Genomic DNA, 27394 nt, shown 5'->3' with positions numbered 1-27394 from the left:
GTCCCCGCGTCGTCTCCGCCACCGCCTCACGTGCTGACGCCGGCCGCAGGCCCCGCCCCCGCCCGGCCCCAGCCTCTCGACCCCGCCTCCGCCCGCCGTCGCCTCCTCCGCCTGCGAGCGGCCCTGCGTAAGCGGGCAGGGGCGGGCTGGAGGTGTCGGTGCTGCCACGTCTTGGCCGCGGCTCGCGGAGCGGCGGCCTTGCGGGAGACTGTAGCGCCGGAGGTGGAGGAGGTGGGGCTGCCGCTGAAGCCGGATGTGGATCTAGTGCTGTGTACCCGGGTGGGTGAGAGTCCGACGGGCCTGGAGAGGAGCGCCGACTGCAGGTCTCTACGGGTGAGGGGGACCGGGGGTCGGGGAGAGAGAGCGGGGCCCGGCCGGATGCCCTGGGTGCCGGCTTGGGCCTGCCCTTCAGGTATCAAACAGGTGTGACTGCTACCCCCGAGCGAGGCGAGCTAGGCCCTGTCCGGGGCGGGGGGAGGTTCCGTTCGGGGAGCCGGGCATTTATCTTCGCTAGCTGGGTGCGTATGAGGGCGTAGAGGGCAGTTTGGAGCAAGTTGAGCGGACACACGCGTGGAGCAGAGGTTAGGGGTGATGGCCAGTGGTCCAGCCGTGCAGGAGGTGGCCCTAGCAGGCAGGAACAGAGACTGGGGTCGAAACTAATTCTTCGTTCGTCAGGCTTTAGCGTGGGGGATTGAGACAGTTGTTCACAGTCTCTGCCGCCATCGGTTTTGAAATGGGCACGAACGCCTCTGGCCCTGTTTTCCACCGTTCCTTTTCGAGTAGCACCCCACGGCGGTCAGGAGCCACTTGAGGACATAATTCTGCTCCGAAGATCACCTGTACTGACTAAATCGGGGTTTTCACCGCAGGAAAGACGGACATCCTTGGTCTCTTCCGGGGGCTTCTACCCCTAGAAACACTGAGTACTGTGATTTCTCTTATAGAAGCTGTTTATGTAAATCAAACTCTTAAAATTTCAAAAAAATTGAAGGGCGACTATAGTTTTGTTAGGATATACACTCGTGAATAAATCCTAGAATGGATCTCAAGAAATCATTTAGGTCAGTTTCATTAGGCAGGATTCACTGACATTTTTTAGAATAGGGGAGACACCTCCCTGTCTGGCACGATGATGTAAATATTGGCTTCTATGGAGTATGGTACTGTAGAGCTCAAGACGGGAGAACAACATCGGAGGATTTAGTCCCAATTCACTCATTGGCTGTGTTACCTTGGGGTCAAGTACTGAAAGCTCCACGTGCTCCAGCTTGCTCATGGGTAGACTGGGAATAATGCCTAAATCACAGGAATCAAATAAACTATCAGGAAATTTTAAAATTCTCAGCTGAAGTGTAGTTGCATAATTTAATAAATATAGCTAGGCCTATTAAAATCATCACCGAATGAAGTGTTCTTTAGATTCACAATTCAGTCAGATTACTCTTGAAATAGTTATAAAATGTATGTAGACGAACCCCAAAGTCTCAAACAGCACACGGGCCCCCTTCCTGCTTTTTTTTTTTTTTTTTAATAAATTTATTTATTTATTTTTGGCTGTGTTGGGTCTTCGTTTCTGTGTGAGGGCTTTCTCTAGTTGTGGCAAGCGGGGGCCACTCTTCATCGCGGTGCGCGGGCCTCTCACCATCGCGGCCTCTCTTGTTGTGGAGCACAGGCTCCAGACGCTCAGGCTCAGCAGTTGTGGCTCACGGGCCCAGTTGCTCCGCGGCATGTGGGATCCTCCCAGACCAGGGCTCGAACCCGCGTCCCCTGCATTGGCAGGCGGGCTCTCAACCACTGCGCCACCAGGGAAGCCCCCCCTTCCTGCTTTAACCATGTACTGAAGTCATACAGTAATGCCCCGAAAGCTCTTGAGATATATAAAGGCCATTTAGATTTGACCTTAGATTATGTTTTTTAAAATTTTTATATCAACTTTTGAAATCTTCATTCCCAGTATCTTATTACTTGTTGCTCTCAGTTGCTTGATTCTAGCAGCAGCTAGAATGTGTATTCTAGCTGGAATACATGTGTATTCTAGTGTATTCTAGTGCACTATAGATGCTGAGAAACCTGTTGAAACTGTGTCCAAAGAATGGTCAACCGACTGAAAACCTAATGTGATCTTAGTAAAAATGAATTTGGTGTATGGTTTTTGTGATATCACTTGTAGCAGTTTGGTAATCTTTTTTTCTTCTAGATTTTCTGAAATGTGTTCTCCAGATAAGTCTTATACCATTCGTTATTCATTCACTAGGCATATTTATTGGGCTAAGGTTAGGCATATATGGGCCTTTAAATGCTTGTTAACTTGCTTGTTAAACAGAAAAGGTACTTGAGAAATACTTAAGAAGGGTTAGGGTTTACTTTTTAAAATTAATCTAAAATCTTCAAAATAAGACCCCAATGAGGGAATTCCCTGGCGGTCCAGTGGTTAAGACTCGGCACTTTCACTGCTGTAGGCCCAGGTTCGATCCCTGGTTGGGGAACTAAGATCCCACAAGCAGCGTGGCCAAAAAACCCCCAAAAAACAAAACCAAAAGAAACAAAACAAAATAAGACCCCAATGATAATGGTGAAATTCAGCTTCAAACAACTGTGCGGTTCTGTTTACTGAAATTTCCTATATTGTGGTACCTGGGGGCACTTTAAGATGCTGAAAATTATTTCTTTTGTAAACCAAATAAATTTACCTGTTTTGCTCTTTTATAAATGCTTTTGAAATTTAGTATCAAATCACATCTTACTTTAACTTGCCCAGCATATTAATTGGGCACCAGCAGAATTTACTATATGGGGACAGAATAAGATAAAAGAAGGTAACCTTAAGTATGGCTCTGTTTTGTAAAATAGCTCATATAAACATTTTGATATTAATTTTTTTAAAGATTTTTTTGATGTGGACCATTTTTAAAGTATTGAATTTGTTACAATATTGCTTCTGCTCTATGTTCTGGTTTTTTGGCCACGAGGCATGTGGGATCTTAGCTCCCTGACCAGGGATCAAACCTGCACCCCCTGCGATGGGAGGCAAAGTCTTAACCGCTGGACTGCCAGGGAAGTCCCTTGATACTAATTTTTGATTGCTATAAGAATATGGATTCTTATTTCTATCCAGAATGCATTAAGTACTTTAACTAGCCTGAAATTCTTACTTTCCAAATGTAAGTGCTGCTTTGACTAAATTTTAAACTCTTGCACAATGAAGTAGAGAATTCACCTTCACTAGTGCCTCTTCAGTACTACAGAGTATAGAGTCTGGAGTCATGCAAGAATGGTTGCATAATTTGTGGCAACTCGTGAAAAATGAAAATGCAGGGCTCTTTGTTTAAAAATTATTAAGAATTTCGACAGTGGCAGCAGAGAATTAAGTGCGGGGCCCTGTGTCCTTGAAGCTGGCCCTGCTACCTGGTTGTAAATCCTCACTGTTCCTTATTTGCTCTGTTATCTTGAGCTAGTTACTGTGCCTGCTTTCTGGTCTGATACATCTTTCATTGTATTTTCATTTGTATATAAAGTACTCAATAAATATTAGCCAGTATCATTTATTTTTATCATTCATGGAATAAGACCATCGATTAAAGAAAAGCACAGGACAATATTAGTATTTACTGTTTAAAATTCTTTAAAGGCTTCATAATCCTAATTCTTCTCCTGTGTACCTCTCCCCCCCTCTCTCAGAAATTAACCCTATTTTGCGAGTTTTCTAGGCACATTTCATTGTAAACTCAGGCAACTTTATAGGAAGAAGAAATCTAGTTAACTTTAAATTATCTTAATGTCCATCCACATTTCCTTTTGAGCTTTCTTTAAACTTCATGCTTACAACTGTATGTTAAATAGCATGAACATCAAAATGTTTAAATGGTATGTTGTCTTGAAGAACTTAAATTTGTAATACTTTCTGACTTCTGCACTTAATGAACACATTTTACTTTATTGATAAATATTTAGCCTGTTTATCTGTATACCTGAAAAACAATGTTGTTATCCATCTTTCAGATTACACCCAAAAAGTACACCCAAAAGCCTCAGGGGTCCAGTTATCAGGGACAAATACTAAAGTGCATGCACTAAAGTTAATCTACAAAAAAATCTGTTTCTAGTGGACCATAAGCTTGTTAAATTTTATGAATGATTGTTTTAATCATCACAATTTCCTTTCCTTACTATTCTTAGATCCAGGCATAGTTTTTACAGCATAACATGATCTGAGTCCTTTTTGAGGGAAAGAAAACAAACCTCTCAGTATTCTACATAGTAACTATTATTTTTAAAGTTCTTTCTTTCCTTTCCAAGAATGCTAACTTTCAGTTTAACATAAACATAATAATCTTTTTGTAGCTCCTGTACCCAGCACAGTGCCTGACTCATGGATTAATTTAAAGGTGAACAAAGTTAACAAGAACGTATAAAAATAAATTTCAAATTAGTTGCTAACTGAAGTATCAATGTATCTTGTTGAACACTTGCCCTGTGCCAGGCACTGTTAGGTACTTGTATACAGTAATTCATTTCTTCCAACAATTTCATCTCCATTTTACAAATGAGGAAACATTCTCAGTTTAACTTCCTTAGCCATCATCACACAGTTGACGTTTGAACACCAGGTCTGACTCCAGAGCTCATGCTCTTTCCATGTCTAGATTTCAATTTCAGCTTTGCTAATTCTGTGACCTTGGGCAAGTTACTTAACTTGTCTACACCTGCATTTCCTCATCTGTTGAAATGCAGATAATAATCATCCCTACCCTGTAGGATTGTTATAGTAAGTGAATTAGTAATGTGTAAAGTTCTTTGAACAATGCTGGCACATAAGTGCTGAACAAATGTTAACTTCTATTATTACATCACAGTACCTTCCCAAAGCCTCTGCTATACTGCAGCAGAGTATATATATATTATATATATATTACCTATATATAATAGTTACATAGGGTTATACAGTTTAGTCGACCTTTAAGGAAAAGTTAAGAATAGTTGCCCTTAAGCATATTGTGACTTATGAAATAGGGAACATCTGGGAGTTGGGTTTTGGGGGAAATTGTTCCATTAATAAGTGGACTTTAATTTTTCTGGTATTGCTTTCTTGTTTTATGGTAGTATGTTATGGATATATATCTTTAAATTCTTTGGTTCAAAGAAGTAGAGGCAGGTATCAAATAGAATACAGTTGACCCTTAACAACACGGGCTTGAACTGCAAGGATCCACTTATATACGGATTTTTTTCAATAGTAAATATTATACGACACATTCCAAGTTTGGTTAAATCCACGGATATAGAACTGCAGATACAGAGTGCCGACTATAAGTTATACATGATTTTTCGACTGCACATTTTTGTGTGGAGGATTGGCACCCTAAACCCACGTTGTTCAAGGGTCAACTGTGGTTTCTTTAGCTGGGCGTGGGCTTACAAATCAAAGTTGAGGGTTGCCTTACAATCTCCTAATAATTGTTAGGAAGACTTTCCTCCAGCAGCTCTGTTCCACAGAAGTGTGCCCCACCAGCCTTTTTTTTTTTTTTTTTTTTTTTGGCTGCGTTGGGTCTTCATTGCTGCGTGCAGGCTATCTCTAGTTGCGGCGAGCGGGGGCTACTCTTCGTTGTGGTGTGCAGGCTTCTCATTGCAGTGGCTTCCCTTGTTGCGGAGCACGGGCTCTAGGCGCGCGGGCTTCAGTAGGTGTGGCTCGCGTGCTTTAGAGCGCAGGCTCAGTAATTGTGGCACATGGGCTTAGTTGCTCCGCGGCATGTGGAATCTTCCCGGACCAGGGCTTGAACCTGTGTCCCCTGCATTGGCAGGCAGATTCTTAACCACTGCGCCACCAGGGAAGCACCGCCGCCCCCCCCACCCCCCCAAGCCATTTTTATGCTTCATATGTTTTTCATTCTATCATTATCTTATTTAGTCTCAGTTTTATTAGACCACACCTAATAAGAACCTGACCATTTCTGAATGTTCAAAAGAGAGGAAAATACCATAATTGATCATTTTTCAATAGCATGAAAAACACTGGCTATTTTTTTTTAACATCTTTATTGGAGTATAATTGCTTTACAATGGTGTGTTAGTTTCTGCTTTATAACAAAGTGAATCAGTTATACATATACATATATCCCCATATCTCTTCCCTCTTGCATCTCCCTCCCTCCCACCCTCCCTATCCCACCCCTCTAGGTGGTCACAAAACACCGAGCTGATCTCCCTGTGCTATGCAGCTGCTTCCCACTAGCTATCTATTTTACATTTGGTAGTGTATATATGTCCATGCCACTCTCTCACTTTGTCCCTGCTTACCCCCCCCCCCCCGTATCCTCAAGTCCATTCTGTAGTAGGTCTGCGTCTTTATTCCCATCTTGCCCCTAGGTTCTTCATGACCTTTTTTTTGTTTTTTAGATTCCATATATATGTGTTAGCATACTGTATTTGTTTTTCTCTGACTTACTTCACTCTGTATGACAAACTCTAGGTCCATCCACCTCACTACAAATAACTCAATTTTGTTTCTTTTTATGGCTGAGTAATATTCCATTGTATACATGTGCCACATCTTCTTTATCCATTCATCTGTTGATGGACACTTAGTTTGCTTCCATGTCCTGTCTATTGTAAATAGAGCTTCAGTGAACATTGTGGTACATGACTCTTTCTGAATTATGGTTTTCTCAGGGAATATGCCCAGTAGTGGGATTGCTGGGTCGTATGGTAGTTCTATTTTTAGTTTTTTAAGGAACCTCCATACTGTTCTCCATAGTGGCTGTATCAATTTACATTCCCACCAACAGTGCAAGAGGGTTCCCTTTTCTCCACACCCTCTCCAGCATTTATTGTTTCTAGATTTTTTGATGATGGCCATTCTGACCAGTGTGAGATATCTCATTGTAGTTTTGATTTGCATTTCTCTAATGATTAATGATGTTGAGCATTCTTTCATGTGTTTGTTGGCAATCTGTATATCTTCTTTGGAGAAGTGTCTATTTAGGGTTTCTGCCCATTTTTGGATTGGGTTGTTTTTTTGATATTGAGTTGCATGAGCTGCTTGTAAATTCTGGAGATTAATCCTTTGTCAGTTGCTTCATTTGCAAATATTTTCTCCCATTCTGAGGGTTGTCTTTTCGTCTTGTTTCTGGTTTCCTTTGCTGTGCAAAAGGTTTTAAGTTTCATTAGGTCCCATTTGTTTATTTTTGTTTTTATTTCCATTTCTCTAGGAGGTGGGTCAAAAAGGATCTTGGTGTGATTTATGTCAGAGTGTTCTATGTTTTCCTCTAAGAGTTTGATAGCATCTGGCCTTACATTTAGGTCTTTAATCCATTTTGAGTTTATTTTTGTGTATGGTGTTAGGGAGTGTTCTAATTTCATTCTTTTACATGTAGCTGTCCAGTTTTCCCAGCACCACTTATTGAAGAGGCTGTCTTTTCTCCATTGTATATTCTTGCCTCCTTTATCAAAGATAAGGTGACCATATGTGCGTGGGTTTATCTCTGGGCTTTCTATCCTGTTTCATTGATCTATATTTCTGTTTTTGTGACACTGGCTATTCTTAAGCTGCTTAGATGCAGCTGAGAAACTTACAGATTTTTAGAAAGACTGCTGTGAAAACAAAATCCAGTAGATAGTCTTGGTGTGAATCTATCATAGCTGAGACCAAATATTCCAGTGAATGCAGAGAATTTTCTGTTCATGGTTCATAATTTTTAAAAAAGTTACATGCCCAGTAAGTCTTCTTTAGTGTCAGGTAAAACTGATGAGTTACTCCTTAGCCCAATAATAAAATCCAATAATGTAAAAAAAAAAAAAAAAGAAGAGCGAGTTCCTGAAAAGTCAGCTATTCACAGTGCTACACTAGTAGCACTGACCCAGAGGAAAAAAATGCTTTAAAAGTCCTATTAGAAAATGGAGTTTTCAAGTGTAAAACTTCTAAATTTAGTCACTTGTTTACTGTCTGATAGAATCTGTGAGTTTTCTATAGAGCTCTAGCTGTGGCATTTGATGTTAGAGTCAGGATAGGCTAAAATAAAATATCTTGCATACCTGTTAAAGAATTTTTCTAATTGCATTAATTTTTATTAAGAAGTTGACATTCTTGACAATCAACAATTTTCTATTAAACAAAATGCCTTAACATTTAAAATTTTATTTTAGACCTTACTGCAAAGATGAAACCTGATGAAACGCCTATGTTTGACCCAAGTCTACTCAAAGAAGTGGATTGGAGTCAGAATACAGCTACATTTTCTCCAGCCATTTCCCCAACACATCCTGGAGAAGGTTTGGTTTTGAGGCCTCTTTGTACTGCTGATTTAAATAGAGGTATGGACTCAGTTTACAAATTCTGGTTAGACTTATAGTTAGCGTTCTGTGTTCTCCACAAACATGACGACGATGCCTATAATTTTTAAAAATACTATTGGACTTTTATTTTTTGTGCTTAAACTTTAAAGTGACTGAGAACTCAATTCCAATGTGTATAGACCAGATGTTACTGTATTACAGTACTGTATTACAGTATTTCAAATGACTTAAGTACAACAGTGTTCCTTCCTAATTAAGCAGCCAAAAAGGGGAAATTATCTTGTATAATGACACATAAGGAAGAATCTTCTCTAAGAAGCTGGATGGGGAATGAGGATAAAGATAATTTGCCTTGGATAAGGTGCAAAAGGTTTTGTCTACACGTATTCCTTTTTTTAACATCTAAATTCTCCAAAATGATTTCCTTAAATTTCAGTAATCAAAAATCAACTTTTTACAGTTTTCTTCTTGGTAGGAAATCTTAAGAAACTATTATATTTTGGTCAAATTAATTATTGGGTGTATAGAAGTTAAGATTCTCAACATTCTATGCTATCCACATTAATTTAACGTAACATTAATGAAATTAATCAGGAATCTTTAAAAACTAGTCTCAACAATGTTATTTATATTTTATTTTACAAATAGTATCATATTTGGTCATAATGAGAATCTTGCATTTTTAAGTAAAACCAAAGCACATATTTGGGAAAATTTGGCATCCCTTGCGTAGAATGTAATGCAAATTACATTGAAAACTGTACATGCTGGTTCTGTAAATATTGAGTATTAAGGTCAGCACTATTCCAAAAATCTTATGCAGGCAAAAACACTGGTAAAACCTATTACTATTTGTTTTACGTAGTGATAATAGAAAGAAGAATGGGTTTCAGTTTAATCTTTTAAAATAGTTCATTACATAAAGTTTTGAAAAAATAATTGCCCACCAGCTAGACATATTACTTCTTTTGATATATATTTCATTTGCTGTTCTCATGACTTGAAATCTGTTTTTCAAAACTAGGTTTTTTTAAGCTACTAGGTCAGCTGACAGAGACTGGAGTTGTCAACCCAGAACAATTTATGAGTAAGTCCTACAGTCTCTTTTTCCTGAAGGAAAAGAAATAAAGGGAAACAAGATTTTATTTTTGTTTAGAGCTCTGTTCAGTGTCTACTTGTGGTTTTGTTCAAATAGCTAGAAGTTATTCAAATAACAAATTAGCTATTTTCTTATTTAAATGTTTAATGTGGCTGAACTGTTTTAGAATGCAAATGTAGCAACTACCATGTTTTACAAAATACCTGGCTACTTTTAGATAATTACTGTAGTATAGAACCTGGGTGGCAGCCTTAAGAGATTGTTTTTTATTGTAGTGTTTACCTTTCATGTGGTTAGGTCATTTCACAGAAATTTTATCACCCAATCAAAAATGTAAGAAAATACGTTCTAAATTTATTTTTTGGTTCATTTATATTGAATTTTAAGGTTGGCAGGTATCTTTTAGTTCATCCCTCCCCCTTTTTAATACATATGAGAGGCTGGAAATTAAAAGAGAGGTCAAATGACTTACCCAAGATCACAGGTAGTTATTGGTAAGCAAAGAACTACAACCTTCCTGACTCCATCCAATGCTCTTAACAGTGTCTTCCTATTTTCTTCATTTCCTTCAATAGGTAATTTTATTTTGTACTCTATATGACCTTCCTGAGATAAGGATTATTATTTCTTGATTCTCATTGTTTCTTTTCCTTCATTGAATTTATTTCTTCCCACTCCAGACCCATTACTAGAACAAGACTGTGGAAATAAACAGTATGTTGAGACTGTTAGGCTCAGTTTTTATTCCTGAATTCTTCTTTGCAGGCCTATCAGATTAGATGAGAAATCATGTTATTTCATCAATATAAGTACTAAAAGTCAATTTGAGGGGAAGATATTTATTCCACTTTTGCTCCTGTTTGCTATGTGGCTTTGGGAAAATCTGGGAAATGAAGACTTATTTTTTTATCTACTTCACAAGGTGCTTTCAAAGCAAACAAAAATGATGATTCTATTTCTAAAACAGGTCATGTAATCATGGAACACTTGAGAGCACAAAGGGAAAATTGAAAACTACTTTGTCAAATTATTTTAAAATCAAAAGACTAAAAATTAAAGAATGGAGACACATAAACATTCTCTTGTTAAAATTTGCAAAGAGTTTTGTTCTGTGTGAATATCTGTTAAGTGAAAAGGTTAAAGGAATCAATTTAAAGTTAACTAGTAATGAAGATATGAAAGTTTTCATTCACTAGTCACAGAAATGGCAACATGCACAATTTATTTGTATTTTAAGTGCTGTTCATCTAAAATAGCTATATTAGTCTTACTTTATTTTGCTAGAAGATTTTTTAAATGTATGGACTATGTTCCAGTTGATACTGATTGCTGATATTTCAACTACTTGGTCATTTTTAATAATTGATATTTTCTTTAAAATTACTGTGGTAAAATAGCTATAAATATTCAATAATATTTATTGAAGTAAGCTAATTCTAGTATTTTTCTGGCACCTAATAAAGTTTAATGTCTACCACATAACACTGTTTTCCAATTTCCACAGAATCTTTTGAGCACATGAAGAAATCTGGGGATTATTATGTTACAGTTGTGGAAGATGTAACTTTAGGACAGATAGTTGCTACAGCAACTCTGATAATAGAACATAAATTCATCCATTCCTGTGCTAAGGTATGTGTTCATATTAATGCTTATGAGTAAAATGGATATGTGTTTTCTAGCAAAATCGACTTTGACGTTCCATTAGGCAAGTCTGTTTTCCCACTGCTTTTTATTGTAAAATGAGAGAGCTAAATATTGGCTAGAATAGAAGTTTTGCTTCTTAGAAATCACTTAGTAACAGTCAATTTCCCATTGTCTTCTAAGAGTTATGAGGAAGAAAATGTGTTAATAATATGAATTGTTTGCTAAAAATTGTTCTGTAAGGTGTTAGAATTGGTATAGACATAGAGAAATCAAGTCAGCATCGTGGAATTTGGCAGTAATGTTTGGAATCTCTAATGCTAATTTTTTTTCAAAAACAATACTTTGAATATACTACATTAACACAAATTCCCATCAGTTTCCCAGTGGTAAAGGGTTCAGAATAATATATTCTGTTCTAATTGTGACACTTCTAATGCCTGTAGAGTTCCTTCACTCCTCATGACTCACATGAAATAGTAAAGAAAACAAAACCAAGGTAATCCAATGAGAATATGATAGAAAACACTTGGAATTATTCTGTGAAGTATGAATTTTGGTGTGGTTTCTGTACTAGAAATTAATAAACTGTATTTGGATGTCTGAAATAAATTGCAATTAAGCAAGGAGTAGGATGATGGATGTAGTACGTTCATGACAAGATTACATTTTGGTGATGTGGATTCTGAGACTTGCTTTAAAATAATGGGGTGGGAAGGTTTAAGATACAGACAAAGCAAAATTAGGCCACAAATTGATTCACTGTATTATCTCCTCTATAACAGTAAGTTAAAAAATTTTGCATTTTGCAAAGTTAAGGTTTACAAAACATTTATCAATTAATTCTTACCGTCACTTGTTGATTTAACTAAAACTAAACTACATGCTTAGTCCTTTAAACACTGTAAATATTTTCAGAGAGGAAGAGTAGAAGACGTTGTTGTTAGTGATGAATGCAGAGGAAAGCAGCTTGGCAAATTGTAAGTAGGCAGAAACAAGGTAACCCTGGATAAATCAGATACTCTTTGTGTTTCAGTTTACAGTTTCTTGCAAGATACTTTTTAAAAAATGTTTTCCTGTTTGAAGTTTTTTAAGCATCATTAATTATGAACTCATTCTCACTCCATAGCTTAGACTGAATTTAATGAAGAAATAAGGTATTTTTATATAATTTTTACCATAAAGTTTGGAAATTGGAAGTGTACTGTTAAAACAGCAACACCTTAGTTATTAACTTTTAATAGTAGTACTCTTATAGTAGTAGGAAACAGAAACTTTTGGTGAGCCAAGTAATTTGTCCGTTTCTCTGTCATATTTAAAAACAAAGGAAATGTTCTCAGTTACGGAAGTTTTAGAACCATGTACTGAAACAGCCTTCACAGTGTAATCCTCTATACATTTATCTAAATCTTTTAAAGTAAGTTTCATAGGTTTATTGCCTATTTATAAAATAGAACTTGCTTTTTAATATTATCCCTTCTGAGTTTTAAGGAATTTGCTCAGTAAATATTAAGCACCTGCTATACGCCAGATGCTACTCAAGGTATTTGGTGTACATCAGCGAACGAAAGAGACCCATTTCTAGCATTTCTAGTCCATGTAACGTAGTCATGCCTTTTATAATTGTGTAACTTCAATCAAGAGGTTCTGTCTTCGGAATAAGATTTTTCAATCTATACAACATGAGAAAACCCTTCAGGTAAATTTTTGTAGATCTTTCCTAGTTTTTATAAAGATGTATACATTTTTGCTTTGTTTACACTTCATATTAATTAGACCAATCCAGAGTTAACCTAATACATTCTTTCACAAATATTTAAGTAACTTTAAAAATGATAAAGAACAAAGCAATTATTTACCCATTTTATGTTGGCTATTCCTAAATAGTTTGAATAGATCTAGAGAAAAAGATTAATTTTGGCCATATTTTTTAAAAGGTTTCTAGTCTTTGGTGTTAATATTAATTTTAAACCTATTTTTAAAGAGGGTTTAGGGTGAGTTCAGGGTTTAGGGTAATATTTGTTCTATTTATTAATGGGCTGGAGATTACTAAAGTATATTTGAAACAAAATCAAATGCTTTGGGTGATTTAAATGTTTAACCACTTACAATTTGAATATTTAAATGAATATAGTGGGAAAGGCCATGATCTAATAAACCTATTTGTAATACAAACTTGAAGTTTTATGTGATATTCACTCACATTGTTACTAAAATCCATTTTTATTAACAAATGCTCTATGCCTTGCCTACCTTTTTTTTCTTTAATTTCAGGTTATTATCAACCCTTACTTTGCTAAGCAAGAAGCTGAACTGTTACAAGATTACCCTTGAATGTCTACCACAAAACGCTGGTTTCTATAAAAAGTTTGGATATACAGTATCTGAAGAAAACTACATGTGTCAGAGGTTTCTAAAGTAAAACCTTTTAAGAAAGACATCTGTCAAAGGAGCTGATGCAACAAGGCTACACTCTCTTCCTAGAGTTAAAATATTTTGTTGCTGCAACCCAGTGACCTCCATAAATACTGGATAGAAAAAAACACTGTAATACAAGTATAAAGACATTTAGAAGATTACTTTGGGCTGGTGAGACATGCTGAGTTTAGATTACAGATGAAATTATCAAGGGGATGATTTTTAACCAAAGGAGTATATTTTTAACTTGAATCTTTTCTTGCATTGTATTTTTCTAAAGTTTGGCTTTATTTCTTAGTAGTCAGTATAGGTAGTACGAAGTTATATGTCTGCTATCTGTACTGCTCATTAAAAAAAAAAAAGCATACAGTGAATAAGGCTGTTTCTTATCACATTCATAAAATTAATATTTTTTTTCAAAGAAATATATCTAAATACCACTTAGGAGTGTATCATTTCACATATATTACGTGAAATTGGATGTTAGATATATTATAACTAAATGTAGTTCAGTCCAACATTTGCTGATCCTAATACTATACTGGCAAACAACCTGGTGAGCCTTTAAAATAAGGAGAAATGAAAATTAACTTCTTATAAAATGTGACAATTTAAATGTACATCTAAAAGTTGATATAATTCTAATGTAGCTGAAGTACCACCTGTCTTATATGTGAAATATAATAATTATTCATTTGTTTAAAATATCTAAGAGAAATATAAGGTACTTTTTAACAGTGAATTAGTAAATCCTGGCATATTATGTATTTCTAAGCTGATTTCTCATTTTTCCAGGGGTGTCCGAGCCTCTCTTCCGAGTAACATTTTTATGAAAATGGATTACAAAATTGAGTGGAGTATTTTAAAATGTATCATACTGCATTTATTACATTCTTAAAATGTTGATGGAAGCTTTTCTATTTAATGTGATTATAATGGTACTATTATTCTGGTCACTATCCTATTTTGATTTTATTTATTTTAATTTTTTTTAAGTTAAAATAAGAATTAGATACTTCACTACTGGTTCGAATCTTTTACGTTTCATGTTACATTAAACCTGTTCATATGAATAGTCTTTTGTTAGAATCCGAATGTTTTCTGTGCTTTTCTTGAGTTGTCTATTGAATTATTAGGTCAAGTCATGGTTCATAAAATCTTAGTTTTGTGTACCCTTTGTAAAAAGGAGCTTAGAAAGTAAAGACCACCTGTTTGTTTCTCATCCCTTTGATTCACACCTACCTCAACTAGATTTCAGATTTCCCTCCATGCAGTAAAGCTAAAGTTGGCTTTCTAAAACAATAGAAATTCTTCACCAACAGAGGGTGTACTACTCACCTGCTGATGACATAGGCAGATGAATTGATCTGTCCCTAGTGAAAGCAACAAAGCTAAGTTTTGCTTTTTTAGGAGTCCTGTAACCTTGGTAACAGCAGCTTTACTAGGTACAGTCTGGTAATTTAAAACCTATGTTAACAAATAAACCTAATAGGGACTTCCCTGGTGGTTCAGTGGTTAAGACTCTGCGCTCCCACTGCAGGGGGCATGGGTTCGCTCCCTGGTTGGGGAACTAAGATCCCGCATGCTGTGCTGTGTGGCCAGGAAAAAAACACCACCAAAAAAAAAAAAACCCTAATAAAGGGCAAAATTAAATGCTTTATTTCATTTCTTACCACTGAACAATTTGAAGTAAAACTATAAGGTGGCTATTTCAATAAATCCCTTTAAATAGTGTTCTTAAGGTCTTATCTTAAATCCTCCCCTATAGGAAATAAAGTTGTAGGTAAGGTGTAACACATAAAAATTCTATCATTGAGGAAACCGATGATCTGTATTTAGCTTTAGTTAGCCAGAGAAAATTTGATTTTTCTAAGCCATTTTGTGGGTAAAATTGAGTATGAAAAAAACCTGCATAGAACATTTCAATATATACATTTTTGAGCATTGTTTACTTTTGAAAAGGTATAACGAAGTGGCAATTGTGATTTTTATTTTGCTCCATGTATTTTATATATTTGTATTTCACTGACTCTCAAGCAATTTTTTTTCTTTTTTACATGTAACATTTGGAAATCTGGATGCATTTTTATGATCAGTGGCTTGTCTTAGTTTATTCAGCAATATTTTTTGCCTTTTAGTAGGATCAAAAAGATGGTGTAGTGATGCTAATGATGATGTCTTAGATTTGATGAGGAATATTATGTAGGTAGGCTAACAAGGGGAAAACTAAAAGCAAAAAGTTTTTTTTTAATGAGCTGGAAGCTGTTCTATGGATGGCCTTACCCTTTCCTTCAGTCACATATTCCCTCACTTTCAACTCCAAACTTGTTCAATTAATTGTTTAAAATATACTTGAGCTGAAACTTGGGCCTTCCCTGTACTGACCATAATTTTTATGTGTGACCACAATGTTTTAGAAAATACTCTTAACTGCTTCTCAATAGCCAATGTTCATTCATCCTTCTTAATCTGTGTGGGACTAAAACTGGGTTACTTTTACCTAGAAGACAACAATCTAAGTAAAGAGGTTCTGAGGCATAAGCAGTATAAATGAGCTTTTCAATCTTTTTGAGGTATAATGGCACACCAGTTTTAATACAACCACCAATCTTCACAAAATAATTTTAATACTTTGTGCCTGAGCTAGCAGCATCTTGCACTGTGACATTCCTATACATACATAAGCATTTGATCCAAGTACAGATGTTAAAAGCAGAGTAACTTAAGCAATTGTCTGTACAAAGGTAAATAGACACTGTAGGTTATTTTTCTTTTTGAATCATTTTTGCTGCATAGTAAATTGCAATTACATGTCAGTATAATGTTACTGATCTACAAAATACACTTTGAACTGTGAGGTATGGCAACTCCCTATGAGAGAGAGCTAGCATGTAAACCTGAATATTTTGAGTGATTTTTTTTTTTTTTTTTTTAGCTGCCATGGATGGATAAGACAAAAAAAAAATCCAGCATTCAAAGACCCTAGAAACTTATTTTTCTAATCAATAAAAAAAAATAAAATCTATTAGTAATTTTCAGCTATTTCCTATCATTTACTTATTGGAGCACTGATGAATGGACAAAATAAATATTGAAGTGAAGCTAAGTTTGTTATGGAATTATGGATTAAACAGTTATCTGAAAAAATAAAAGTCTGCCAGGTAACTGCTCATTTACTTTACATCAAGTTGAGATTTTGATATATATCTCTATATATGCACCCCAACTTTATAATTCAAGATTGCAGTTAAATACTTCTAATTCATTTAAATTACCATGGTAATAAGACAATTATAAACCTTATATTTAAAAGGACATGCTTAACATTTTCTGACATTACTTCTAAACTCAGATGAAGCACAAAATCCTCCCAAAACAAATAGTCTGCTCTGAAAGTTAGGTGGTTGAGAGTTGGTAGCAAAGGGTATCATGGTTTAATACTTCCACCACAGAGGAGATACAAATAAACAAAGGTAACTGCTGTTTAAACATCTGATAAGAAATTAACAGGAACCAATGGACTGAAATTACAAGGTAAGAATACTGCCATTCCAGTTTGAATATTTTCAATATTCAAGTTTCATACTTTCAAAATGGACAATAAAGCAGTTCTCCTATGTTTTGATGCAATATTTTAAATTCTGTGCCCAGGTTAATATTTAATGTTTAAAATTGGGTGCTGGGTCGCTCATATATTATTCAAATATTCTAGAAAATAAATCATGATTGGTTAAATGTACTGTAGTTAGCTATCACAAAACATCAGTGGAAACAGAGGAATTATAGAAATGGAACCAAACAGAAGAACAGGAAGAGCTACCAGAAGAACGAGTTGAACACTGGGTGGAAGAATGAACCCAAGATAAAACAAACTTGCAGTATTCTTATAGAAAGAATAAACTTTTTGTCCATATTAATTTGTACTCAAGAAGATGACAGTCCTTTTTTCTAGTGTTTGTGAGAGTCTTTAATATACAGTGCTGGGCAGGCACTTTAGTGCCAACATAAAAATTACAGTGGTTAGAAAAAGTGGAAAATTACCAACTGTAAATTAATAACCAAACCTGTACTCTTGGCCAGACTACTAGAGAGGATATGTGTATTTAAGAAATTAATTTAGAAAATCTTAACTGCCTCATTTTTAAAACCTAAATGGACTATTACGAAGATTCTTTTAAGCCGTTTTTGTGGAATGAAGCATCACAGATTATTAGTTTGCAAAAGAGATCTTTGCTGACCTAAGCAATAGTGATCTATATACAGGAAAGTTGTATTTTCTGGCACTTCACCAGCTGGAATTTCTGAACACTCAATGCAAATCGTGACTATACTAGACCACCACACCCAATGACCTAATCACACAACAGAATACAAGACTACAATGGGATTGACAATATGCTGTTATTTTAGGGTGGTAAAATAGGGAAGGGAAGGGAAATCAGAAGAGGAATACCACCTGGGGCAGCAGAATTAATAAAGCAGTTTTGATTCACTGCCACTCTCCTGCTATGCTGGATAAAAAAGCTTTTACTGTATTATTACACGTTAGGGAGGAAAGCGAAGTAGGTAACTTGCTACCTACCTTACAAGTCCCATCAGTAAAGCACCTCAAGAGAGGACTGAGAAAAGTGAGATACAAAGGAGTTTTGTTTGTGCTACCCTAAATCACCAACTATAAAAAGTTAAAAACACTCCTCTCCTCCCCAACATCATACTTAAAATAGCAAAAATGTTTTTCTTAGAACAATTTTTATATGTATAAATAAAAACATGCAGAACCTAGGATCCATAAAGTGACTTTGCTAATGCAAATTATGGGGGAAATTTGGATTAACGCAATGCCAAGAATGGATTACAACACTAATTTATAATACACTGAAGTCTCCCACAATCACTTTTCCCCAATAAATGCATCCTCAAAGAAAAGCATTTGTCTGAGCCAGAACAATCTCACAGAATCATTAAGACAACATAAAAATGGAGTAAATGCTCCATATTCCAAATAATTTACTAAGGTTTCTTCAATCCTTAAGACTTTCAGTTTGAACTAATTTATGGTTTAAAAAAAAATTACAGAAAAATGTTCAAAACTTTTCACTGTTCTACATACTAATTTAGAGGACATGAGGATTTATTTTTTATATTTTCTAATGAGGCAAGGCACTTTTCTTTTTTGGGCTTTGTTTAGGAAAAAAATAGTGCTACACTGGTTTATTATATTCTATTTAGAACCATTTTGGACAAAGAAAAAACAGGCTATACAACTCAAAAGAACAAACACAACATTTGGCTTTTAAGAATGCTAAAGGAAAGTCACTTGAGTTTAAAACTCTCCTTGTTTTTTGAGCATCTGGTATTATAAAGCGAAACATTTTCCTTTGTTCATTAAACTTTTTTTTTTCTATAGGATAAAATTAGGAAGGTAGTAGGAAAAGAAGCAATACTTGGATCATGTTAAAGTAAGGACAGTTGGCTAATGTCATGATTTAAAGATTATTAAGATGGGATCAAGAAGTTTAAAAAAATTAAAAGATAATTAAGCTACTGAATTATATTAAAAAAGAAATGTGGCAGATTCCTGCATTTGTTAATGTTTCTGTAAGAGGCTCCATCATAAAATTGAACTGTAAAATTATTTTTAAAATGTAATACGTAGAACACAAAATGAATTTTTGCAAACTTTAGGAAATTCTTTTGTTATAAATTACCCAGATTTTATAAACAAGTCCCCCCTAACTTGCATTTTGTTTAAAGTAACAACTTTATATCATACAAATAAATTTCAAGTATGAAAAGTGCATTATTGCAATAATACCTCTTTGCAAGTCCAAAATTCTTGGTTTATAATAAAACTGTAAAGAATTAAAAAAAAAAAAAAAGAATAAAACCATCAGTGCCATCTATTGCAGAACTCCGACATCTTAAAATGTTGCTCAACAAGTCGCAGAGAAACACATCTGGAAGCAACATGTAATTGAAAAGAAACTACTGTGTTTTTACCATTTTATATTATTACTGTCTGTAGTATTTTCTCCTTCCCAAATAGAAATTCACATCCTCTATACTGTTGCTCTTGAATCAGCCATTCTGCGCAGTCGCCACTTGCATGTTTCCAAAATCATCTTCTTCTTCATGTGTTCTCTTCAAACTGCCTAAAAGTTATTGCATGAACATAACATATAATGGGAACTTAAATAAATTTATTCATTGGAATGTTACAACTAGCAAAAGCTTCATTTTTCATGAAGTGTTACCATATATATGACTATGAAAATTCTATGACTGAATTTTTAGTAAACTTGTAAATTCTTTTGTTATAAACTACCCAAAGAACTTTATATCTTCATGACATTTTCCCTCTTAAGAATTAAGTATTAAGGTATTTTATATAATGAACATTAATTTTTAAATAGTTTGAAAATAGAATTTTTAAAGGGATAACGGTTCATAATTGTTTGGTTACTGAGTTTATGTTTTTTAGGCTCCATAAACATGTGACTTAGGACACTGTACATTTGTACAATTTTATTTTGTAGATGTAATTATCCTTTTGCTTCCACAGATGCTGCCAAAAATATTTTTTCCACTGAAACTGTGATTTTATTACCAACAAGTCTAGAGTTGGGAGAAAGGAAGCATGTAGCAGATAAGAGATTTTCTTTTATCTACTCTTCACATCAGAGTCTGTTAGTACAGAAATTTCCCACACAGAATCAGAGCTATCCCCATATGCCCAACAGTTATAATCAAGAAATTTTGAGTCTCAATGGAGGAAAACTTTAGGGAACAACTGAACTGGTAGAGGGTTTACTGTGTTATCTGCCTAACAATTGCATGACCTTAAACTTATGCCCTAAAGGTTGTGCTAAATCATGGTAATAATGTTAATACAGAGGGTGGATTCCAACAGAAAACTAATGTTTCACTGTAAGATTAAAATTAAGGATAGAAATATAGTATTGATGGAATAGAGAAGAAAATATGCTAGCCATAAGTCTAAATACAGTGGTTGTAACAGTTTCAGATGCAGTGTTGCACCTGCATTCTACGAAGGGAGGTAAGAGACATAGGTAACTAATACAAGGCAGAAAGTGAGGAGGTACAGATAAAGCTCCATGGCAGTTTTGAATAACTAGAGATTAGAGGAAGAGTAAGTTAATCATCATGTTTTCTTGAGGCGATGACATCTGAACCAAGTTTTTATGGACAGAGAGACTGAAGGTGATGCTTTCTAGGTGGAGAATAGAAGACACGCACAGGAAACCATTAGTAGTCCCATTTTCTGGAGTGCATATACAGAGGTACAGTGAGAGATACAAATTAAGATCAAAAGGGCCTTTAATTACTACCTATGATGTGTTTTCTTCAGTAGAAATGATGCCAATGGGGACTTCCCTGGTGGTCCAGTGGTTAAGACTCCACACTCCCAATGCAGGGGGCCCGGGTTCGATCCCTGGTCAGGGAACTAGATCCCACATGCATGCCGTAACTAAGAGTTCGCACGCCACAACTAAGGAGCCCGTGAGCCGCAACTAAGGAGCCCACCTGCTGCAACTACAACCTGGTGCAACCAAATAAATAAATAAATATTTAAAAAAAATTATGCCAATGAAGACTTTTATACAGGAAGAATATCACTATTACAACTATCTTTCACGAAAGTAAGTCTGGCCACAATGTACAGAACAGACTAAATAACAAGAGTTGGAATAGGAGGCCAATATGGACCTGAACTTGACCGAAATGAAGGGTACTATAAAAGAGGGAGGGAATTCTAGGTACTGAGGAAACAGACCATCCCATTTTGGAAAATGATTAGATAGAAGTTGCAAAGAGTCAATGACAACTGGGAAGTTGAGCCTGAAGGATGGGTATATAGTATTATCACTAAGGAAGTACAATATAGTGCTGGACTTGTGGAGCAGATCACCAGTGTTAAATTTCCAGGTCCAACACTAACCAGGTACGTAACCTGTTTCTCCTAACTTACAAGGTTGTAGGTTCAAATAAGACTGAAAGGAACTCTGGGAGAGAAAAACCATAAACTAAAAAAATTCCATGAATGCTCTAATAAAAAGAAAGGAGACAAGGGTAGCAAGGTCTTGGAGAGGATGGCAAAAGTTAGGATTTTGAGAGCATGCCTGGATCATTAACTTTTAAAATGGGGGAGGGGACACTGCAATAGGGAAAGGAGAAAGGATTCAAATACTTACGGCAAGAGAAAAACTGAGGTAGCTTACATTTAGTCACCCTGCTTTTACTTACTAACCACCTTTCATTTTTAATAAGACCACTTAAGTGTATTTAGGGCCTCATCTCCAGACCCCTCTTATTATTTTAATCTTTGCAACACAGTTATACTACTTAAAGATTTAAAACTCAACAAAGTAGAAATCTGATCTTCCAACCAACACGTTCTAATTAACTAGTGGTGTACACACAGAAGCTCAATATAATACATATTTAATTATAAAGTTAAAATTTGAAATTATTTTAATTCAATAGTCCATCCAAAAATTTTCTAAACAATTTAAATTGTTCAGTGTAACTTGTTAATGAGCAAAAGATGCTTCTTCTCTTCTATTCTTCACTACCATCATCTTTCTTCCCAAATTTCTCCAAAATGAAAAAATCCTTACCTGTGGTGCCAGAATGAACAGATAACGACCTTTCTATCTGAAGTGGCGACATCATCTGTATTGTTAATTTCGCTAGGTAGATGGCTTCATATTCCTAGAAAAGATTTTAATTAACCTGAATATACATTTAAATTCTTGGATACGCAAAACAAAACAAAATTTTAAAAGTGGTTAATGCATACATTATTGGTATGCTTAGTTTATATTGAAAACTCTGGTGCCATATTGCTGTAAAAGAAAGGCTTAAAATTCCTATCTTATAATTTCACATTTATTGATGAGATTATAAATCAAGTCAAGCAAATAGCTTGCACTATGGCACTGTACACTGAACTGCCAGTCAGTATGTATTCTCTGCCACCCGGCATAAGCTATATGATCTCTGACTTCATCTGTTAAAACACATACATACCCCCAAAACCCAAACTGGCAATCTCATAGAATGATTGTAAGAATAAAAAGAAATAAAATATTTTAAAAAATCAGATTAATATAAGGCATTTAATTGATTCAAGCATATATTTGGTTCTAATTCCTTAAAATCAATAGTCCTCTACTTCCAGTTAAAGATGGAGTAATAAAGGCATTCCTATCCCTCTCCCCTTTCTGAAAACAAGAAAGAGAGAACTCCTTATTCGAAGAAACTAGGAAACATCCATAACCCTGAATATGAGAAGAAAGAAGAGAAAAGTAAGGAATTAATTATCAAATAAGTCAGGATACTGGCTACCTTTATGATGGGAGAAAGAGAATTATGATTAGAAAGAGGCCTCAAGAGGGCTTTTGGGATTCTGGCAAACGTTCAATTCTTTACCTGGATGGCAGTTACATGGATGTTTATTCGCACTTTATGCATTTTTATATATGTGTATTATATTTCGCAATAACATTTAAAAAAAATGGAACCAGACTAAGCTATGCACAAAAGATGCCTGACTGCGGATATCAGACAGAGTGGGTACAGCTGACAAACCTAACAAGCCCTTGCCTAGTATGATACAGCCAGGAAGTGTGCGTGGGCTGTGGGAGGAGGAAGGGCATATTAAGCAAAACGTGAACATCCACACCTGGCATTTCTGCAAGACGCAAGCGACGTGGAGGAGAAACTGGGTTGCATGTTGCCAAGCATCTGCTGATCTTGGTCAGCTGAAAGTAAAGGCTAAACCATTGATTCTCAAGCCTGGCTATACCTGAGAATCACCTGAGGAGCCTTAAAACCTGTAGGTATATAGTCAGCTCCTCTCCTCCCCCCACCAGAGATTCTCATTTAACTGGTATGGGTAACGTTCCCCAGGTGATTCTAATGTGCATGCAGTGTTTAGCAATCTAAACAAGAAGAACCTGTGACAAAAGAGGCTCTTTTTTTCCCCACTCGCTAAGTAGAGTCATTACACTGGAGAAAAGTGTTGGTGAGAAAGTCTTCCAAGACAACTGGGAAAATTTAAGCTGCCTACCTTTCCCCACCACTCCCCTGGTCCCTTTCCCACAACTTTATTGTTGGGCAAATAGCTTATCTAAGAAGAATGTCTCCAGTTCAAAGATGACCAATATCAAAAAAGAACCAATGTACGTCTTATGTAAAGATGTTTGCAAGGGAAAGAAAAGCAACATTATAACCAAAAGTCTATATATAAAGAACACTGCATGAAAATTACACCATGGAGCAGGTGAAAATTATAATTCCCCATGAAATCGATGAGAATACGGCATTTCTGAAACGAGTTCAAATAAGAGATAAAAGGATTCATGGAAGAAATAGGACAATAAAAGAGATGACTGCCATTTCCTACCATTTCAGAAAACAAACAGAACGCCCCTCTTAATCCTAGTTCCCCCTCCAACTACTGTTTCATTTCTGTTTTCCCCTTCTAAGCATAATTCCTGGAATTATCTATTCTTGCTGTTCACATTCCTCTCTTCCCATTTTCCTTTCAACTCTGAGCAATTATGCTTATCTTCCCCCCTCCACAAAAATTGTCAAGGGCACCAATGACATCATGTTCCTAACCTAATGTCAATTCTCAGCCCTTATCTTATTTAACCTATTATCAATCTTTGAAATGGAGGGTCATTCCCCACTCTTCTAACACCTTCGTCACTTGACTTCCCAAACACCAGACCATCCTGATTTTCTTCCCAACTCACTGGCCACTCTTTTCAGCCTCCTCTGCTGATTCCCCATCTCCACAATCTCTACATGTTGGGAATACATTAAGGTTCTGTTTTTGAAATCCTTCTCTATCCACACTCACTTCTCTAGTGATCTCATCCAGTTTCAAAGCTTTCAATAGCATCTATATATTGATAACCCCTAGAAATACAGTTCTTTCTCATGAAATCCAGGCTTATATGTATACCTGCCCACTATCTAATAGCTCTCTCAACCTTAACATGACCAAAACCGACTCTTGATTTTACTCCCTTCCAATTTCATGCAGTTTCTCCCATACAAGCAAGTAGCAGTTCCTCTTCCAGTGTTCAGGCTACAAGGCTTAAATTCATCCCTATCTCTCTTCACATCCAATCCATCAGCAAATTCCATCAGCTCTACTGTCAAATAAATCCAGCATCTGATCTCTTCTCACCTCTCCCCCTGCAACCACTTTGATTCAAACCAACACTCTCCTGACTCCATCACTGCAACAGCCTCTTAACTCGAGCACTTGCTTCTGCCCAAACCCCAACAACCCCTACAGTATATACACAGTATACTATATTCAACACAGCAGCAGGCAATCTGAAGTTGTTCCTTCACTTAAAATAAAAGCCAAAGGCCTTACTTATAATGGCCTATAAACGTCTGTCATGTGGCCCCTTACCTCCCAGCTTTAATCTCCTACCGTTATTTGCTTACTCTGTTGCAGCCACACTGACCTTCTTGCACTTCTCGAAAATACTATGCATACTCCCATTTCAAGGCACTTGCACGTATATTCTTGCTACCTAGAATGCCTTCCCCCCAATATCAGCACAGCTTGTTCTCCTAATTTCTCCAGGTCTCTGCTCAAATATCATTTTTGCAATAAGGCCTTTTCTGATCACCATTTAAAAATGCAATTCATGTCGCATCTCCTTATGTGGCCTTATTTCTCTCTCCCTTATTTTTCTCTGTGACCCATTACCATCTGACCTACTACATTTTACTTTGTTTACTGTTTAATTCTCTCATTAGAATAAGTTTCATGAGGTCGGAGATTTCTGTCTATTTTGTTCTCTGCTTTACTACCATTGCCTAGAACAATGCCAAATAAACATTTGATGAAACAATGAAGTATGGGAAAGGGAAGAAAAGCTTGAGAAAAATCAAGCCAAAAGAGAAAAGAACAAAGTTGAAAATAATTACAGAGAAAATGGCAGATATGGAAGAAAAAGGGAACCAACATAAAATATGTCTCTGGGAGAAAAAACCAGTCAAATTAAACAGAACAACAAAAACAGAAGCCAAATACATAGTAGAAGAAAACTTTCTGAAATAAGGGAAGGTGTGAATCTGTAAGTGCTAAGGGCATACTAAGACTGAGAAGTTAATATAGAACAATCAACAAGATATACCTTGATAAAGCATCCTATGTTCATCCAGACAACACCTCCTCCTCCCAATCAAGTCTTTTAAGGGGGAAAAATTTTTTAAATTAGGCTCCCCTCAGACTTCTCTGGAGCAATATTCAATGTCAGGTCTGTGTACAAACCCATAAGGGAAAAAGTATTAAACAAAAAATTTTTATCTAGCCAATTGTCATTCAAACATAAGAGCAACAGAAAAATATTTTCCAAAATGCCAGGACTTACGGAATATAGTTTCCAAGAACTCTTCTTGAAAATAATGCTCAAAGACAAACTCCAGTAGTTGAATAAAAAAGCTAGAATCCTATTTAAATGTAGAACTAAGGATGAACAACTAGAAAATGTGGTTATAGGATAGAATATAAATATTATAATCTGTTAACAATGTAGAAAAAGTATAATCTTTTTTTTAAAAAAAGGAGATGGCAGGACATATAACAGGAGGTAGTTTAAGTAGATGATCTTATATTGCTAAGTAACAAGAGGTATAATATTTAAATATCTTTAAAGGTGTAAGAGGTAACTCCTAGAAGAACTAAGACTAATAACAAAACAGGTAGTGGAGGGGAAGGAGGAAAGAAGTAGAGGTATATAAATTTTTATCTTTTATAGTGAAAATCAACTGATAGTTATTTAAAGGTGATAACTCAAGAAACATATGCATATACTATAAAGTTACAATTGTGCCCATTAGAACTAAAAACAATAAATTTAAAAATTATCAAAAGAATACAAACATACAAAGAATTCATAAACTTTATAGTGAAAAGTTTAAAAAAGATGCACTTAACAGAGAAAGCGTGACATGAAATAAAAGGACAGACAAAAGTATATATCATTTTTAGTGCAAGAAAGTGGGATAAATTCACCTATTAAAGAAAAATAGTGATAAATCAAATAGCAAAATCCAGCCATAGACCATATATAGGAAATGCATCTAAAACAAAGTGATTTAGAAAGGTGGAAGAAAAGGAATGAAGAAACTCACAAGGCAAATGCAAACAATATTACACAAGGTTAATTTCAAAGTAAAATAATTGAATGGAGGAATAATAAATATATAACTACAATGAAGACCTAACTTGAATTTTATCTACCAAATAACACAGTACCAAAATTGGCAAAGAAACTAGAAGAACTAAAGAAAAAATAAACAGAAACATAATAAAGTTAAGGAGTTTCAATTCACCTCTCAGCCCAAGACAGACGAAGCGAACAAATACTATCAGCCCTCTATGCACGGATGCAGAACCCACAGATACAGAGGACTGACTGTACTATGCCATTTTATATAAGATTTGGAATTCACGGGGCGGCAGAGGGGGGGTGTCCTGAAACCAATCCCCCACGGATACTGAGGGACGACTGTATATTGAGCTTTATGCCCTGAAAACAGAGAATACATCTTCTTTTCAAGTGCCCAGGAGACAGTCGTAATAACAACTGTATATTAGGCCACGAAGAAAACATTAAAAAATTCAAGAAGTAAATAGTATTAGAAATGAACAAAAATAGAAAATAAACCTTGTCACCTATATATTTAGTTTAAAAAAAAAAAACCTCTCAAACAAATGTTAAGTAAAAAATAAAATCAAAAGTGAAATCACAGAATATCAAGCTATAACAATAATAAAAATATTGCATAGCAGAATCTATGTACGATATGTAGAATATGGCTAAAGCAATGCTAAGAGGATAATTCATGGTCTTGAATTTCTGAAAGAATGAAAAACTAAGCTTT

At 35.6% G+C, this 27394-nt stretch overlaps 2 protein-coding genes across 3 annotated transcripts in view; one reads left to right on the top strand and one right to left on the bottom strand.

Moving 5' to 3' along the window:
* The first annotated feature begins 73 nt into the window (after positions 1-73).
* Positions 74-14472, top strand: GNPNAT1 (glucosamine-phosphate N-acetyltransferase 1). 2 transcript variants are annotated; one of them, XM_061182567.1, is made up of 6 exons: positions 74-323; positions 8140-8307; positions 9314-9376; positions 10893-11020; positions 11951-12012; positions 13307-14472. In XM_061182567.1, the coding sequence occupies exons 2-6, from the start codon at positions 8154-8156 to the stop codon at positions 13452-13454; spliced, it is 555 nt and encodes a 184-aa protein (XP_061038550.1). In that variant the 5' UTR covers positions 74-323; positions 8140-8153; the 3' UTR covers positions 13455-14472. The 2 variants fall into 2 exon arrangements, with proteins under 2 accessions (XP_061038550.1, XP_061038549.1); XM_061182566.1 differs by having other exon boundaries at positions 74-333.
* A 4362-nt stretch (positions 14473-18834) lies between these two features.
* Positions 18835-27394, bottom strand: part of STYX (serine/threonine/tyrosine interacting protein) — a 33950-nt gene continuing 25390 nt past the window's right edge. The window contains exons 10-11 of the mRNA XM_061182565.1: positions 22090-22183; positions 18835-19602 (exon numbers count right to left, since the gene is read on the bottom strand). Of these exons, the coding sequence (XP_061038548.1) occupies positions 19529-19602; positions 22090-22183 (168 nt within the window). The 3' untranslated portion in view covers positions 18835-19528. The remainder of the gene's footprint in view (positions 19603-22089; positions 22184-27394) is intronic.

This window comes from Eubalaena glacialis, chromosome 2, assembly GCF_028564815.1.
Source record: "Eubalaena glacialis isolate mEubGla1 chromosome 2, mEubGla1.1.hap2.+ XY, whole genome shotgun sequence".
Lineage (NCBI taxonomy): Eukaryota > Metazoa > Chordata > Mammalia > Artiodactyla > Balaenidae > Eubalaena > Eubalaena glacialis.
This window is presented reverse-complemented; position numbering and strand designations above follow the sequence as displayed.

Coding starts and splice junctions, on each gene's coding strand:
- GNPNAT1 (XM_061182567.1), top strand. CDS start 8,154: ATGAAACCTGATGAAACGCCTATGTTTGACCCAAGTCTACTCAAAGAA. Junction 8,308..9,313: donor TACTGCTGATTTAAATAGAG/GTATGGACTCAG, acceptor TTTCAAAACTAG/GTTTTTTTAAGCTACTAGGT. Junction 9,377..10,892: donor CAACCCAGAACAATTTATGA/GTAAGTCCTACA, acceptor CAATTTCCACAG/AATCTTTTGAGCACATGAAG.